Source organism: Penicillium malachiteum (assembly GCF_028827825.1).
Source record: "Penicillium malachiteum strain IBT 17515 chromosome Unknown utg000005l:1.0-9002435.0:326005.0-9005861.0, whole genome shotgun sequence".
NCBI lineage: Eukaryota > Fungi > Ascomycota > Eurotiomycetes > Eurotiales > Aspergillaceae > Penicillium > Penicillium malachiteum.
This window is the reverse complement of record NW_026643099.1, coordinates 2,054,203-2,069,877: the sequence shown is the minus strand read 5'-3', so window position 1 is coordinate 2,069,877 and position 15,675 is coordinate 2,054,203. Positions and strand designations below refer to the sequence as shown.

The 15,675-nt window shown below is 44.5% G+C and overlaps 7 protein-coding genes across 7 annotated transcripts; 4 read left to right on the top strand and 3 right to left on the bottom strand.

Annotated features, from left to right (window-relative positions):
* Positions 1 to 10: 10 nt before the first annotated feature.
* On the top strand, positions 11 to 1,288 carry N7483_010787 (uncharacterized protein; the record flags this gene model as incomplete). The annotated part of the gene is made up of 3 exons (XM_057094214.1): positions 11 to 173; positions 239 to 284; positions 343 to 1,288. The coding sequence occupies 3 exons, from the start codon at positions 11 to 13 to the stop codon at positions 1,286 to 1,288; spliced, it is 1,155 nt and encodes a 384-aa protein (XP_056940185.1).
* A 99-nt stretch (positions 1,289 to 1,387) lies between these two features.
* Positions 1,388 to 1,916, bottom strand: N7483_010786 (uncharacterized protein; the record flags this gene model as incomplete). Its single annotated transcript, XM_057094213.1, has 2 exons — positions 1,388 to 1,765; positions 1,839 to 1,916. The coding sequence occupies 2 exons, from the start codon at positions 1,914 to 1,916 to the stop codon at positions 1,388 to 1,390; spliced, it is 456 nt and encodes a 151-aa protein (XP_056940184.1).
* Positions 1,917 to 4,651: 2,735 nt separating this feature from the next.
* Positions 4,652 to 7,474, bottom strand: N7483_010785 (DUF323 domain protein; the record flags this gene model as incomplete). Its single annotated transcript, XM_057094212.1, has 7 exons — positions 4,652 to 4,724; positions 4,772 to 4,853; positions 4,919 to 5,133; positions 5,184 to 6,072; positions 6,135 to 6,350; positions 6,422 to 7,101; positions 7,176 to 7,474. 7 exons carry the CDS (start codon positions 7,472 to 7,474, stop codon positions 4,652 to 4,654), a joined length of 2,454 nt encoding a protein of 817 aa, XP_056940183.1.
* A 1,162-nt stretch (positions 7,475 to 8,636) lies between these two features.
* N7483_010784 (uncharacterized protein) lies at positions 8,637 to 9,458 on the top strand (the record flags this gene model as incomplete). Its single annotated transcript, XM_057094211.1, has 1 exon — positions 8,637 to 9,458. The coding sequence occupies one exon, from the start codon at positions 8,637 to 8,639 to the stop codon at positions 9,456 to 9,458; it is 822 nt and encodes a 273-aa protein (XP_056940182.1).
* Positions 9,459 to 10,442: 984 nt separating this feature from the next.
* Positions 10,443 to 10,922, bottom strand: N7483_010783 (uncharacterized protein; the record flags this gene model as incomplete). The annotated part of the gene is made up of 2 exons (XM_057094210.1): positions 10,443 to 10,724; positions 10,767 to 10,922. The coding sequence occupies 2 exons, from the start codon at positions 10,920 to 10,922 to the stop codon at positions 10,443 to 10,445; spliced, it is 438 nt and encodes a 145-aa protein (XP_056940181.1).
* Positions 10,923 to 12,308: 1,386 nt separating this feature from the next.
* Positions 12,309 to 13,944, top strand: N7483_010782 (uncharacterized protein; the record flags this gene model as incomplete). Its single annotated transcript, XM_057094209.1, has 2 exons — positions 12,309 to 12,517; positions 12,762 to 13,944. The coding sequence occupies 2 exons, from the start codon at positions 12,309 to 12,311 to the stop codon at positions 13,942 to 13,944; spliced, it is 1,392 nt and encodes a 463-aa protein (XP_056940180.1).
* Positions 13,945 to 14,817: 873 nt separating this feature from the next.
* N7483_010781 (RTA1 domain-containing protein) lies at positions 14,818 to 15,675 on the top strand (the record flags this gene model as incomplete). The annotated part of the gene is made up of 2 exons (XM_057094208.1): positions 14,818 to 15,521; positions 15,597 to 15,675. The coding sequence occupies 2 exons, from the start codon at positions 14,818 to 14,820 to the stop codon at positions 15,673 to 15,675; spliced, it is 783 nt and encodes a 260-aa protein (XP_056940179.1).

Sequence of the window (15,675 nt, the reverse complement as noted above, 5' to 3'; positions counted from 1 at the left end):
GTCTGATACAATGCCTCGGACTCTTCCCTGGCTTCTCGATAAAGCTAAGGAAAAACGCGTCAAACATGAGGAGACACCTCGAAAGCGCGTGAAGCGGGAGTCGGATGTGGACCCGGACGTGACGCCGAAACAACCACCACTGTCACCCGAAAAGAGAGACTTTTTCAGATCATGTGAGTATTTTTGACATCTAATGTCCCTTTGTGTATTTAATCTGATGAAGTAATCTCCTGAATAGCACAAACTCCTCCGACCTCACCTGCGCGTCCGGGGCCCACTGAAGAGTGAGTTTGACGTGTCACAAACCCAGATCAGTCTACTATACTCACAAGACTTCCTTAGATATATCTTGGAAGGTTTAGATCGAGACGACGCTTGGGTAATGGTCGAAGACGAATTCTATACTATTGCCCAATCATTTACGCAGCATTTACACTATGCAGAGTACGTTCGGAGAAAGAAAGAAGCAAAGGCTCGAGGCGAAGCAGCTATTGGAGAGGTGGAACGACCTACAGACGGTCGGACGGCAATTTCAAAAGGACTCCAGATTAAAAAGCAAGCGGAAGAGCTCCAGGCTCGTCAAAAAGATGGCATGGCCCAACTTGGACTGGTCGATCAGCAGGAGGAGCTTTCTGATGACGACGACGATACTTGGGCTGGTACTCACCTCCACGGGTTGATGACAAGCCCCCAAAAATCGCGATCTCTGATTGGAGTACAGCGTCTCAAGTCTTCCACTAGAGCCGCAGCAGGCTTTGGGCAGACGTCTCATATCCATGCCAGTAGCAGTCGCACCGCAAGCACGCGGTCTAGTTCTCCAGCCATGGCTTCTCCATCTAGGGCAACAAAATCACACGCCGTCGAAATTGACTTGGAAACAGAATCGGAGGATGATGATCTCGATGGAGACTCTTATCCGATTACCATATCGTCGAATAGACGTATGAACAGTCCTCCCAGCAAGATACCCAAAATACAAACAAAGCCACAACCACAAACTACTAGGACACATACAACCCATCGACAAAATACTCCTACTGTGAGCAAACAGACACAGGCTCCTGCACAGGCGAGCACAAAGTCAAGAAAACCGGCAGTTCTGTTCAAATCAAAAGTACAAATGTTATTTGATGACCTCGATGAGCTACCAGAGCCATCTCAGTCTAGTTCTATTTCTGACAGGAAAAGAGACGTCAACTCTGGAACAAACACGCCTCAAAGAGCTCCTAGCGACAACAATTTGGAGTCGAAATCCCGCTATAAAGATGTCCCAATATTTTTTTTCTGATCATTAATGATACCCCCAGAATAAGATTTCCATGTCCTAGTCCCTCTTCTTCATTTCTCTGTCTCTTAGGACTTCCTGGTTTCGTGTCCATCCCAGGATTTAAATCTCTTTCATGGCGTTTATTTCATGGCCATCCTCTTGGTCGTCCTTATGACCTTCCCCGCGAGCCTCACATTTGGTGGATTTAAACCATCTAGTGGGCTTCATACGCTCTCGAAAATTGGGCTTGATGACAAGATGCTCATTGCCTGCACATGAGCCCGAATCTTGTCCTCGGTCAGAGGCTGTAGATCCACCATTTCGATCATCGTCCCGTCCTTCTCCAGTATCGCTTCCCGGCTGTCCTGATACATCAACGTGCTGTAGCTCCTTTGTCAGAATTGGTGGCTCGATTGGGTTTTGATTGGGCGATATCACTGACTCTGCATCTGAGAAGCAGGCAGGTAGTTCTTCCTTGCGAAAATTGGTTGGAGGTCCCTGCAAGTCCCGAATTGTTAGTGGCCAGTACCCTCAACTTCAAGGCTTCGAGAGAATATTTTTCTGAACATACAATTTCAATAACTGTTCCTGTGTTCCTCCTTGTAAACGGAGCCTTGAAGCAGCGAAAAACCTGACGAAAACATTCCATTTTTGCTGAAATTTGGATTACACCGTGATTGAGTCGCGGAGTAAAGTTATGAGGGTTTCTTTGATCGAGATATCGGTGGGCTCGGTCGATGCAACTTATGTGAAGTCGGGTCTCATGACTTGACTGATGGTCGAAGGCAATCAATGGTAGAACGGCAATGCTCCGGTAAAATTCGAAATGCTAATGGAACGAGAGACAAAAATGCGAAACGAGAGGTTAGCGACAAAAAGAATGTCGAAATGAGAATGAACGAAAGTACCCGGTGAGCTGCAACTGCTCTATGCCATTGACGCCCTGTCCACACAAAGATGTCAAAGATGAGGTCGGACCAGGGTACATATAGAAAATTGGCAAGTTGTGCCTAGTTCCAGGCAACTCCTGCAGTATGCAAATCCATACTAGGACCAGCTTGACGAGGACGGGCTGGATCCACTCATGCAGGTTGAACTAGGCGACAGCCGGCCGCTCCTGTGGCATGGACCTAGGATCATCTAAGTGACAGGCTCGGCAGGATTCACTCATGGAATCCCTCTACTAGGTCTGTGACACATTCCAGTCCGACAACCCGCTCCCCTAGCGGCAATTGCGGGATGAGTCTTCTTTTCGGAGATGATCGATCGCCGGGAAATGCTTCGGAGAAGATCTGTGTAATTTCTCAGAACTATGACAGAATGCAGCGCTATCTGTATGCACAATTTCTTCCAAGTATGGCCTCGTTGAGACACGGGAACCCAGTGCAGGGAAAGCATGTCAATTCTGCAAGTACGAGGCAGTAAGGTCACGATGACATGCAGTCCGCAGGGAAGAAAATGCGTCAATACAGACCCGTGCATCAGAGGCACTCAGGTAATAGTGGAGTCGGTTGAGCAATACTGGGAAACTGGGTTCCCAATGCGGTAAAAGGGGAGCCTTCCAAGGTTTTGTGGCTCGTGTCCTAGAAACGCCATCATACCTCATTCTTGGCTTCTATCCCTCTCGGCTTAAGCTCGTCCTATCAATTTTAAAGTTTACGGGTAACATTGAATGGTGAAGGCAACAGGAAGCCGTTTGCAGCATCGGATGTATGCATGTCATGCTTGAAACCGTGCTTTGAGACTACAGCCAGCTTGTTTCTCAAGATCTATGATCTAGAATCTCAACTTACTTGGTCTTTGACAACAATACTTCGTATAGGCGTTTGAATCCAGGACATTGGAATTAATTTCATCATCCTTTGCTTCGAAGGCTCTTTGTCAGCGAGACAAAAGCCGATCCGACCTTCTGGCTCGCAATGTTAATCTTACATACTGGATATGCGGTCGATCGCGGATCTCCCTGTGTCTTGCCGATTAATCATGAATTTCTCACTGACAGGGATGATCCAGGTTAGTCAATACCACCTAGATCGGATCCTATTTGCCGTCTTATAGTCTTATCAGTCCATAACACTGCTCTAACTATACAACCTTGGAAGCCTAGTTTGTATACAGTAAATCTACTTGTATTATGTCTGTTAATAGAAGAGGCCCATTCATTTCAATTTTCTTTAGATGGAATTGGACTTGTGTTCAAAGATTATTTGTTTTTCTATGAATAAATTATGCGTTTTCTGGACTCGGTTTCAACAAAGAATTCATTTTTCATTCGTATACTTGCAACTTTACAAATAACTACCGTTCCTCGTAAATTCAAATTAAGATTCAAGACGAAAGAAACCCGGATTTGAAAATCCTTGCGCATTGAGTGTTGAAAAATCACTCTTCGCGTTCCTCCCTTGCGTCGGAGTAATGCCGTAGAAACACCGCGAGATCGGCTAACCTCGTCCGACTCTCGCAATAACACATTCCAAGATAACCTTGGAAGAGTCAATGGAAATGGAATTAATACAAACAATATTCCATTTTTTGATTTAAGTTGATCTAAACTATTATCAAAAAGACCATGATCAGACCGAACAAGATACAATGAATCCGTAGCTTGAATCTGTAATTAACTGAACTGGAGTCCAGAGATCATGGAAACTCATCATTGATACATGTCCAAGGACTAAAGACTCACAGTCTTGTCAGTATTCAGCGTACTAATTAATCTTCCCTTTCCATCATGGTCTCCAATCTCCGGATATAGCATCCTTGGTGGTTAGGGAAACAAGTGTTCCAAGGTTAAGATGAAAATGGCATGTACGGAGTAAAAGAGACCGAGTTCTCCTAACGCAAGGTCCTAAGATATGCCAGACACCCTCCCAGTTTGAATCTGGGCACTTAGCAACAAATTTTGGAATAATAATCCGAGAAACTGGGTCTCATTAAGAAGCTTGGCTTACATTTTTCCCTCCATTCATAGAAGGTTCCGCTTGATTTCTGCTTTAGGATATTCCAAATCCTTGCATTTTCACGTTCCATTTTAATTGTTTCTTCTTTGAATATGAATATTCCCCATGAGATTTCTAGTCAACTGGTAGTATGATGTCAACTTGTGGACTTAGTTAATAATTCCGAATTCTCTGATATTGATACTGGCAGAAATTGAGGAATGGGCCCTCGGTTCTACAAACATTGAAACTCGGATGAAATAATAATACTTTACCAGACTCATTAGGAATTTCTGACACTTGTCAACATTTGAAGTCTCTTTGACTTGTAACGTTGTTTCAAATAGCTCCATTCCCAGGGGAAACGGTTCATATTATGAGAGTTTAACCTCCTCACTAACAAACTGTATCAAAAGACCAGCTCCCTTCTACATATGTCCGGTAATTATCCAGAAAGATCCCTAACCAAACGCGCTCCAGCCCAGGCATAGAGGTAGTTGTGTTGATACCAATTAACGCTGTTCAGTTAGCAAGTGGTCATAGATTTGCCTCGGGGAGTACTCACAATGAGGATCTTCCCGCAATTCGAGGCAGAGTTGCCCACGATCCACCGAGAACGATGTTGTGTTTTCCGTCGAAGAAGTCGGCTATTGCAAATATTAAAGATTAATTCAACGATTCTTCATGAAAGCCGTGGATCTGAAGAGCTCACATGTATAGCCTGGGTAGATTTCCATGGCCTCAAATCCTTCATGAGGCAGTAAAGGGGAACTGGTCCATTCCCAAACTCCACCTAGCTCTCCTTGTCCAGCAAGTTGATTGCCATAAGGTGTCACAGGAGTAGGGTGCCAGTGTTTGAAGCCCACATTGCAACCATCGAGATCGCGAAAGATCTGGCTCGACGGGGTTCTTCCGTTTACGCCATTGCTTTAAATGGGATTAGCGATGCATTTTTTGGACATGGAATGTATACATACCTATAAGCTTCTGAGTTCTCACGAGTATCCATCTTCAATTGATCAGAGTGCTGATAGATGCTCTTCACTTCTTCAAAAGTAGGAATTCGACACTCCACCCATTTGGCATAGTTTGAAAATTCATCATAAGATGCGATCAATGGCCAACTCTGCGCGAGACCCAGTGGGACAGATCCAAAGATTGTTCGAACAGCAAAATTGTTCAAAAATTCGTCAGAAGCACCCGGGCTTGATCTGTCCACTCCCCTGGCGATCGGGTAATTCTGATCAGCATAGATCAGCAACCATGATGCCGGGATAGCACGGAGGCGATTAGCTTGCAAGTACTTCGCATATTCGCCATTCGTAACTGGTTGACCTTGTGCTTCGAAGGAATGGACAGTAATCTTTCGTTGGGGTTTTTCATTATCCCACCCATATGAGTCACTAGGCACGGTAGCCTCATCAGCATCATCTAAGCCTACCATCACAGTCTGCTTAGGAATGCGAAACCACTCATTTGGCCTCGCATTGATTTTGGCATCTTGGGCGATTTGAGTGAAATCAGGAAGTTTAATTCCAGATGGCGGGAGTGTCTTCTCACTCTGCAATAACATATAGAGGAATGTCTCCAAATGCATGGCTTCGTGCTCAAATCCGATCCATAGAGCTTCGCCTAGCTTCCGATCTTTCGATTCTGAGTGACTCTGAAGGATTAATCGTGCTCGGCTGCGCACGCGCTCTTGGTAATCCAAGATTTCATCCAAAGGAGGCCACTCGGAAGGAATCTCACTATGAGCATGGCATTGCTCGGGGTCCTCAACATCGGGATCAATGCCTCGTTCAAAAATCTGCTGGTAATATTTGGGGTTTGTTGGTTTCCCACGAAGCGCTCTGGTGAGATGAATATCTATTAATAACAAATATTAGCCACCGAGGAATTGAATAATAGGTTGAAAGGATGTTCCTTACCAAAGAACGTGGGAATATGACCCAGGTAGAATATCAATGCATTTCGGAGCTTGATTGGCTTAGACAAAAGACTTTCACGGGGAATCATTGTCTTCGTAACAATATCCCATGAAGTCCATAGAGTCTGAAAATCTTCAAGCGTTGGGATGGAATGAGCTGCATATTCAGAGGCCCTTGTCGGCACATTAAGGGTGGCAGGCGAAAGAAGATGAACATCTGATCAAAATTCAAGTCAACAAATAATTCGAAGCAAGAAATTCAAAACCCCAACTTCTTCAAGTACTCACGATAGTTGTCATGCGAATTTCCAAATTCAATTTGGGATATCAATCCGGCATCACGGCATAGCTCCTCTCGTTCATCACGATCGTATTTGTATGCCTCTTCAAATTTGAGCCTCTCGCCTTTCCGAATTACAATTTCGTTAATCACAACATCAACCAAAGGTGAATAAAAGGCTTGATGACATCCCTTTCCCTTGTCGTACCCAGTCAGTACTTCCCATTCCTCGGGCTTAAAAGCTTCAAAGCCAAGAACAGTGTTCGCGTGTAACAAACCATTCTCATAGAACTTTCTCGTTGCTCCATATGAATCATTGTAGGCTCTGTAAACTCTCTCAGGTTCTTTGCAAGCATCCAATCCGATCAAAAGGAAATCGGATGGTTGAAGAACTTTCGAGAAGCTCCCGAGAAAGTTTGCGGCATCGGTGCGGCTGAAGTTTCCGATTGAGGATCCCATGGATAGTACCACAGTTGGTCTTGTCCGATTATCAGGGTTCTTCAACCAGTCAAGAGCATCATCATATGTTCCATGTAATCCATGGAAGCCAACATAATTGAAGCTCTCGGGTGAGATCTCCGAGAATGTTCTTTGTAGCTCCAGTAAAGACAAGTCCAACGCATAATAATCCACATGTTTCTGTATACGTTCGCATTCGCGGAGGAGAATCTCGATTTTCCTTAGATTTCTAGAAACGAATTAGTTAGAAAAATTCAAGGACCAATGAATCAGACGCTTTGTCCTCGGTGTAGGATCACATACCCACTCCCAAGCTCAACTAGCTGTGCGTTTTCAGGGATCCGCTCCACTATTCTCTTTGCATGCTTGGTCAAGACCTCGATCTCAGCATTTGTGAGATAATATTCGTCTAAATAAGTGATCTTCTCAAATAACTTGAGACCCTTGGTATCGTATAGCAACAGCGTAGGGAATGAGCGGGGTTCATCGTCGGGCGGACTGAGATTCTCATAGAGCTCATCAACGAGAGAAAACTCCATGTCATCTTGATGAATGTTGACAATCTCAACCACGTCAAACTTTTCCAGAGCTGTTGGAGACATGATTCTGTTGTGAATATGCCAGAAATCCAGATTCTAGGGAAGGAGAAACGAGAAAGGAAAGGTAAAAGTGAAATAAGAGGGGAAAATGCATGGGAGACTTGTTGACTTTAAATCTAAAAGCTCCAAACAGCTAGAGGGATTTGAGAAGTCTAAGCTAACCTTGGACACACGGTATAGAAAATAACTATTTTGAACTCTATGACGAATCAACACAGGAGTGACAAGACACCGGCAGGAGCGATCCCCATGAGATACATTCCATAACCAGTCATAATGAAGGATGCTACACCAGAAGAGGGGCTCAGACCAAGGAAACAAATTAAACAAAAGCAATTAAAGAGGAAAAACTAAGCTCAGTCTCGCATTTGTAAATGTCCTAGGTAAGTTGATGACCGATATCGACGCAAGATTGGCTTGCGAGACCCGGTTTTGACTCGTAGGACATGTTTGCATCAGGCACCCCGCAAGTCTAGAGCGCGACATTCAACCATACAGAAGGCCGATCCACAGTATCAGATTGGTTGACTCAGCTTTGAATCTGCCGTCTGACGTTACAATCTCCAAGTTGGTAGTTTGCATCCGACCACATCCGTAAGATTCGAGAGATTTGTGAGGAAATGTGAGGAGATGTGGAGAGCCCCACGACATCTTGAGGTCATAGCGCTGTTTGTCTGGTTTGTCTTCATTGTTTGTTTCGTTTGTCTTGTTTGCACTTCGGAATAGCCCCGAGCTATACTTGGAAGCAAAACACCTAGGTCATTCTATAATGTCTTTGATTTCTAATATAATGTGGATTTCTTTGATGATATTATCTAATTCAGAATTGGATCAAAGAGTGTATAGAGTAGAATGGATGAAACAAAGCAGATTGTACTCATTGTTCTACCACCTGGACTTTGTCCGAAAGTCTTAGAACATCATTGTACACCAGCATTAAAGCTTCTTTCATAGTATTCACGTCAAAGAATAATTGCTCCAGATATTCCCTTATTTAAGAGAGCTCCATCATCTGTTAGCTTTTTAGAATTTTCATCATACAAACTGCCTATGCTAGCGTGAGTGCGATCTTATACAGATTTTTTTAAGTTCTTGGACAATATTCAAGTATTGCTCCTATTCATCCTTACTTTACAATCATCTTTTATCCTGAATCTCAAAAAACATGGGATTTATCAAGCTTCCAAGATGGAAGACCTATCGTCGAAGGAGCAGGAAGACAGTTCGCTTCGAGTCAACCGAAGAAACAAATTTTCCGTTTAGGGTCCAACAATTGACAAGTCGAATCTTCACTCTAGAAGAAGACCTCCAGAAATCAAATCATACAACTGAATTACTCAGAGCTCAATTAGCAGAGTACGATATGCTTTTGGCACATGCCCAGTGTCGAGTCGGTGAAACTCCACCTCCAACATTCCAGACTGATGAACAGTCGGTCAATCAAGCAAGTCCCGCGGTGAGTCCCTCAAATAAGACATCTAAAGTGTGGATTGATGATATCTGGCTCTGTAATGATGCTGAAAACATCCCCATCCAAGAGGCAGAAGCATATTGGAAAAATGGATCTCCACAAAGTGCCCTAGAAATCGTCTCTCAGGCGATCGATGCTAACCCCTTCCTATCTGCAACGGAAGACATTCGTTGTCGGATATTTGCTGCTGCAGTGCTTCATTCCATGGGACGTTTTGAAGTGTCTAATCGACGTTTAGGTGTTATTATAGAATCCGTCTCACGATACTCTCTGCTAAATGACCTGCGGTCCAGAGACCTCGTCGGTATTGCTTATTATGTGTTTGGTAGAAATCTCATCGAAATGGGCGAATTTGCAGAGGCATACTACTCACTTTCACGAGCACTTGGCACCCCCGGCTACCATAACAAAACTCGTGATTATCAGAAGGCGGCAGTTGTTGAATTTACTCGTCAGAAGGTTATGGCGGAGACTGCCTCCGTCTCGTCATCTTTACAGCCTACACATGTACAGTAACGACCGGTATCGCCTTCCACGTCAGGAACAGAGAGATCCTTTCAACCCCTATTCAAGATTCGAATAGCGCGGGAATGACTCGTTTTGTACCAAACCAGGTAACTAACCTTGGAATACTATGGGTTTAAACAATCTCGGGATTTTGGTATCCCCCCGTTTGTTCCAATAGGTCTGGATGGAAAGGCTTGACCTTCCAAGTCGCTCTCATTTCTCTCCATTTTTCTCCATCCCTCTCTTCAAATAATCAAACTGTCGTCTTGTCTTTAGTGCTTTCTATACATAACTATAGCCCATGCTCAATTACGCTATATTACTCGCTCCACCAAGCTCACCAAGTCTTCTCAGCGCTTCTGACCAGAAACGCTTGCTGTTCTTGAGAGTACCACTAACTCAATCTCATCACAAAACACTTCCCTATTCTAACTATATAATATGAACCATTTATAAACCTATTATGAACCTTTTTACTGTCTCCTAAAGCGATCCCATCCCAGCCAATGGCATGAACAATAGCCCTAGAAATTAGTCTTTGTCCATCATACCTTACAGTACTAGCAGAGTTTCGTGCTAATCCATCCCATGCATCACATAAAGCGACTGCTACTGTACAAGATAAAGTCTATTCAGCTAATTACTAGAGAGGTATTAAACTATGTAAGAGAATACTACAGCCACTAGATATTGAATCTTTATGTGATTCAAATATTTAGACCCGGTCGCCACCTCTAACCCTAGTGTGGTACAACTACTACATAGTTATAGGATGTTCAAGTTTCTCGCGAGATTCAAATTCGCGGACAACTGACTGTAATTGGGTTCCTCTATACAAATTTGTGATAACTAAACTAAAATTCAATAGACATCTTCGGCCGAACGACTCCCATTCTTCTCATCTATCTAAATAGTCTTCCGAAGATCTTCCACATCCATAAACTCCGCGGCTCTTGCTGCGTACAAAACTCATTCCATTCCCAGAGCCAAAGCTTACCCAATGGGTTTCCCCCAGCTATCTCCTTTCCACATATTTTGTGGAGGATACGGCGACGAATCGAAGACAAGCCTGTATGCGAAGTTCGGCGCAGTCCAAGTCGACAATCCTAGTTTCTTATCTTCACCTGTGATAAACTCGCCTTTCTCGATAAGTATTGTAAATTTCCGGCGGGTGAAGGCTTCGTCATAGAGCCGAAAGAAATTGACTGCAGCGTTACCTTTGTTTTTGCCAAATTCGACCAATTTGTTCTCTTTGAACAGCGTGAGCTCCGGAATCTAGCGATTTATCAGAGATATCTCTATCTGACATTAACACACTAGAGAGCTTTGGGTATCGACTTTAGAGCCAAGTATCTCGGGATTCTGGGCTGTCCAATCGAACTCTGCGGCGATAAACATGCAAAACTCGCGGCAAGCAAAAAGCTGGATGAGATTGGTGTGAACAGTCATGATATCTTCCCGAGCCCTTCGCATGCTCTACTTGCATGACTTCCAAGGTTAATTTACAGTTACTGTGCCGTTTTCCTTGAATTTGATCCAAGATTCATTATTTGAGTCCCAGGACCAGAAATTATCGCAAAGAGGCGACATCATAGTCGAGTTCATCTGGGAGACAGTGAGAGAGAAGCTCTATTCAGACCTTACAAGTTCATGAGCTGAGAAGTAAGATCTTGGAAATCCCGTTGAAGTAGGATAAAGGACTCGTTTGGAATCCGGCTTATCTAGCATCTTGAGTGTTCCAATGACCAGGCTGTCCGCAGAGTAAGGGGCCGAAAGTCAACTATTTTTAACTGATTAATGATGTCATTCATAACCAAAGAGCGCCGAGTTGCCTATGCGACAGGAAAGTGTGCCTCTGGTAATTTGTTTTCGACTCATTTTTGAGAACGACAAAATGAGTCTCATTCTCAACAGCGAGGATCAGGTGATCAAGTCCTAAGCAACAACCTTTGAAGCCCTGGAGGTATTATACCATTTACCATTGTGACGAATCCTTGGATACACGAATAACCATGTCCGGCTTAGCGTAGCATGTGATTATCTGTGTTGTGCACATGGAAGGCGAAAGCGGTCGCTATTGTATAATATAATAAGTCAGGAGAAAGATGCGCTGCTGACTAAATCCCCGTAGATTTCTAACACTATCTTTGAGGTAGTAATAACCTTTTCTTTGTCTTGAAGACCCTCTGAGGCTCCGAGTCTGACCGACCCTTGACCTGTGCAGCCCGTCCCTTCCCCCTTTTGTCCCAATTCCAAGGTTGTTCGTAATTTACTTGTCAATCTCGCAGCCAATATTTAACCCTGGTTTCAACTACACATATTTTCTCGTGTGGATAACACCATTTTCTCCTGACACGTATTACATCCTTTCCTCCCACTTGTTGGATCGAACGTCGTATCGTGGAGCCGAGCAAAAAGGAGTGGAAGGGCACGAATAGACACAATGTTGCGACGCTTACAATGTTTTTCAGCCAGACATAAGACCAAGGATAGGCTGTCGATCGGAGGAGGGCTTGGTAAAATGAGCATGCTGACCCAAAGCTGCCCGACTGGAGGAGGATCTACGGATGTTTATTTTTCCATTGGAGACTCGCGATATGTTGCGATGGGGCACACTCCGGTAGCAACAGCCTATTCCCCTGGGTTCCATCCCTCAAATAAAATAACAGATGATCGTTGTAGTTCGAATCGACCGAAGATCTTACTGGGGACACCGGGCCGCTCCTCGTGACAATAGTGGAGGCCGATGATGGAACGCCCCTTAGCAAAAAATGGTTGGACGATTACCTTGACCGACTATATAGCAGTGACTTCCAGCCAAAACAATCATTTCTGACGGGGTTGATTATAACCCGAGTCATGGCAACGCATACCGTGTTACGCAGCTGCCGACAGTATCTGGAATTACTCGGCAACCGCTGTCTTCGGATTGAGAAGGACAAAGACTATTCTTTGAATTTACAGCCAAGTCCATACCTCTACATCAACAAGTCATTCAAGCCTGTTTATCGGTTGTGCGATGACACACATAGAACTTTTCTCACGGCTGTCAAGCCGAAGCTCAATTCGTGAGTATGCCATGAAAAACAAATTCAGCGGCCTGGTTTTTGGCAGAAACAGACCTCCATCTACGACATATGAGCAACTCAAGGCCGGGGGACATTTTATGACTGTCTTAGCGTGGCAGTTCCTCCAAGGGCAGCGTCAGCACGGGACAACCGCCCCCTTTCACGGCTTCGCGTGGGAGCCAAGGACTGCTACTTCCTAGAAGGACTGAAGAACTCTGTGTCATCGTTCTTACTATGACTTCAGCGACCATGCCCCATTTACGGCAGAGGTAGTGCAGTTATTGGTAAAGCAGGGAGCTGTCGTCGTGGGCCTAACAAAACTCAGCTCGATGATTGGCCGCGAGGAGCCCCTGGAGGCCGTTGACTTTCAAATTTCATTCAATCCACGTGGAGACGGATACCAGTCCCCAGCCGGCAACAGCAATGGTAGTGTCGCATGCGTTGCAGCATATGATTGGATTGATTGCGCTATCGGCACAGATAGCAGTGGCAGTGGAAGACGTCCGGCGATGGCAAATGGAGTTTGGCAATTCCGACCTTCTCATAACTTGATATCTCTTAGCGGTATGGTCCGGACCTGCTCCCGCTTTGATAAACCCGTTGTATTTGCCAGGAGCTTCTCTATACTTAAAGCTACTGCTCAGGTTTGGATCTCAAAAAGCATCAATCCGACGCCTTGTCCAAAGGAATACAATATAATCTATCCCTTTGACTACCTACCTGTGGAAAACACTGAGCAGATGCAACTCATTGATAGCTTTGTTGAGGACATGAGAGCTGCACTACCAGCAAAGATAACAAAGTTCTCTATACGAGAAGCTTGGAAGCGATCTCACCCCCCTGAAACCCCAGAAGATTTCGATGACTACCCGATCAACACAGTGGAAAGAGTTTACTACTATGTGTTCTATCACTCGTTCACCGTGTTTCGCGAAAAGTACGCTGAGAAACATGATAGGAAGCCGCCATATGTACTTCCCTCCTTGCAATACCGATGGGAAAAGGGTGCCGCTGTATCCGAAGAAGAGCACAAAGATGCCGTACAGCGGATGAACACCTACAAGGAATGGTTGCTTAACGTAATGTTAGCCGAATCCACCAGTGAGGCTGAGATCCTGGTTGTTCTTCCCATCGCAAATGCTGCTCCGAATTATAGGGACGAGCCGTCGCCATCTCCCCTTTGGCAGTCCGCGCTAGATCAGCTTTTTCTTCCACCCATCTTAGGCGCCCCTGATATCGCCATTCCGACTGGCGAGGTATCATATGTGTCAAAAATCACCAAGAGAACTGAATATTTACCAGTTGTAATTGACATCATGGGCGCTCCAACAAAAAACCTGGAGCTCTTGCAGGCGATCGAAAAGACCATGGTCCTATCAGGGCGGCCGGCTAGTGTTACGACAGGATCGAGAGTCTTCCAGTCTTAAGCATTAAGAATCAATTGTAAATAGATATCATAATTCAACATTGAAAAAGAAATTTGAGAAGCAGTGTTCGATAGAGCGAACATTTGAAACCTTGACGTCGTAAGCTTCGTCGAGACCAGAATGTGACAAGACAATCAAAATCATCTTCAGTCAAGTCCGTATCATCTGGTCTTAAGACTCCCAGTTCGCGACTCATTGAAGCTGCACTTTGGAAAAGCCTGGTGGTGTCGTTTTCTTGACCACTTGTGAACAGGACTTTGGCTTTCAAATATGTAGTCCGCGCTATCTCGTTTTCATATTTGTCTGTGTCAATGCTTCAAATATTGAGAGCTTGATTGATAAAGCGAGAAGCCTCATCAAGAAGTCCTTTACGCAAGCAATGCTGGGCCATTCTGTGACAGAGATCCGCAGTACGGCGATGGTGGTTTCCGATAGTTGACTGAAATTGCTGAAGCGCCCGTCGATGGAATTCCTCACTCTCGTCAAGACGTCTGGAAAAATCGCACATTTCCGAGTGCGTAGAGTAACCGACCAGTTCTTTGTAGAATTAGCATCCCAATTACATAGTACATATAGTAAAAGCGCTGGGTTATACCTATTCAAATGTTGCCTAACTGGCATACGAAAACGATAACGATAATGAACACGACAACGAACACTATAACGAATAGTATACTAACGGAAATGGCAACAAAAACTAACAGAATAAAAAATATTGCTTCGATCAATCATTATTTCTGTGTTATATTTTTCCTATTCTTCAGTCGATTCGAATTTGTTTTCTGTGAAAATCTTTCAATCTTTGACTCGGTCTTTCCCACCTCCAGAGTGTTTTCAACCATAAACATTTGAATAACAGGCACACAATCTGCCATGAGCGACACATCGAATTGCACAGCTGTCAGTCTAGCTTGTCCTGTCTCCGCGACAACATACGGCTACACTCCCAATTTAGGAGGAAACGTATTCTTTGCCGTGATTTTCGGCATCTGCACAATCTATAACCTCGCCATGGGCCTGAAAGCTAAAGCATGGAAATTTATGGTAGCATTGACGGTCGGCTCTCTCATGGAGTTGGCTGGATACATCGGCCGAATTCTGATGCATTACAATCTGTGGAACAATGGAGGATTTGAGCTTCAGATTATCTGCTTGATTCTTGCTCCCTCCTTTGTGGTGGCCGCTATTTACTGGTCACTGAAACATATTGTCTTATGTCTTGGTCCAGAACACTCCAGAATCAAACCTAACCTCTACCCGTGGGTCTTCATTGGCTGTGATTTAGGATCAATCCTTCTTCAAGCGGCCGGTGGAGGTGTTGCTGCAGCCGCAAAGAAAACCAATCAATCTCTCTTGGATGCTGGCAATGATATTATGATTGCTGGGATTACTTTCCAAGTTGTGACCATGGCCGTTTGTGGAGTGCTGGCGTTAGACTTTGCTTTTCACGTAGTTCGTGCCTCCGCAGGACTTTCGCTTGACGAGAAGTTGGCTGCAACCAATCCGTGTGGATTTCTCATATTTTGTGTGGGAGAGGCATTTGCCTACCTCACTGTTCTGATCTGTTGCATTTATCGGTAGGAACCCTTCCGCCTCCTGTGAAAACTCCTTATATTCCCTCGATTTTCATTTTAACATAATTCCACAATTAGTATTCCTGCGATGGCAGGCGGTTGGGGAAACCCGTTGATACAGGATGAGACCGAGTTTCTGGTTTTGGACGGCATGTAA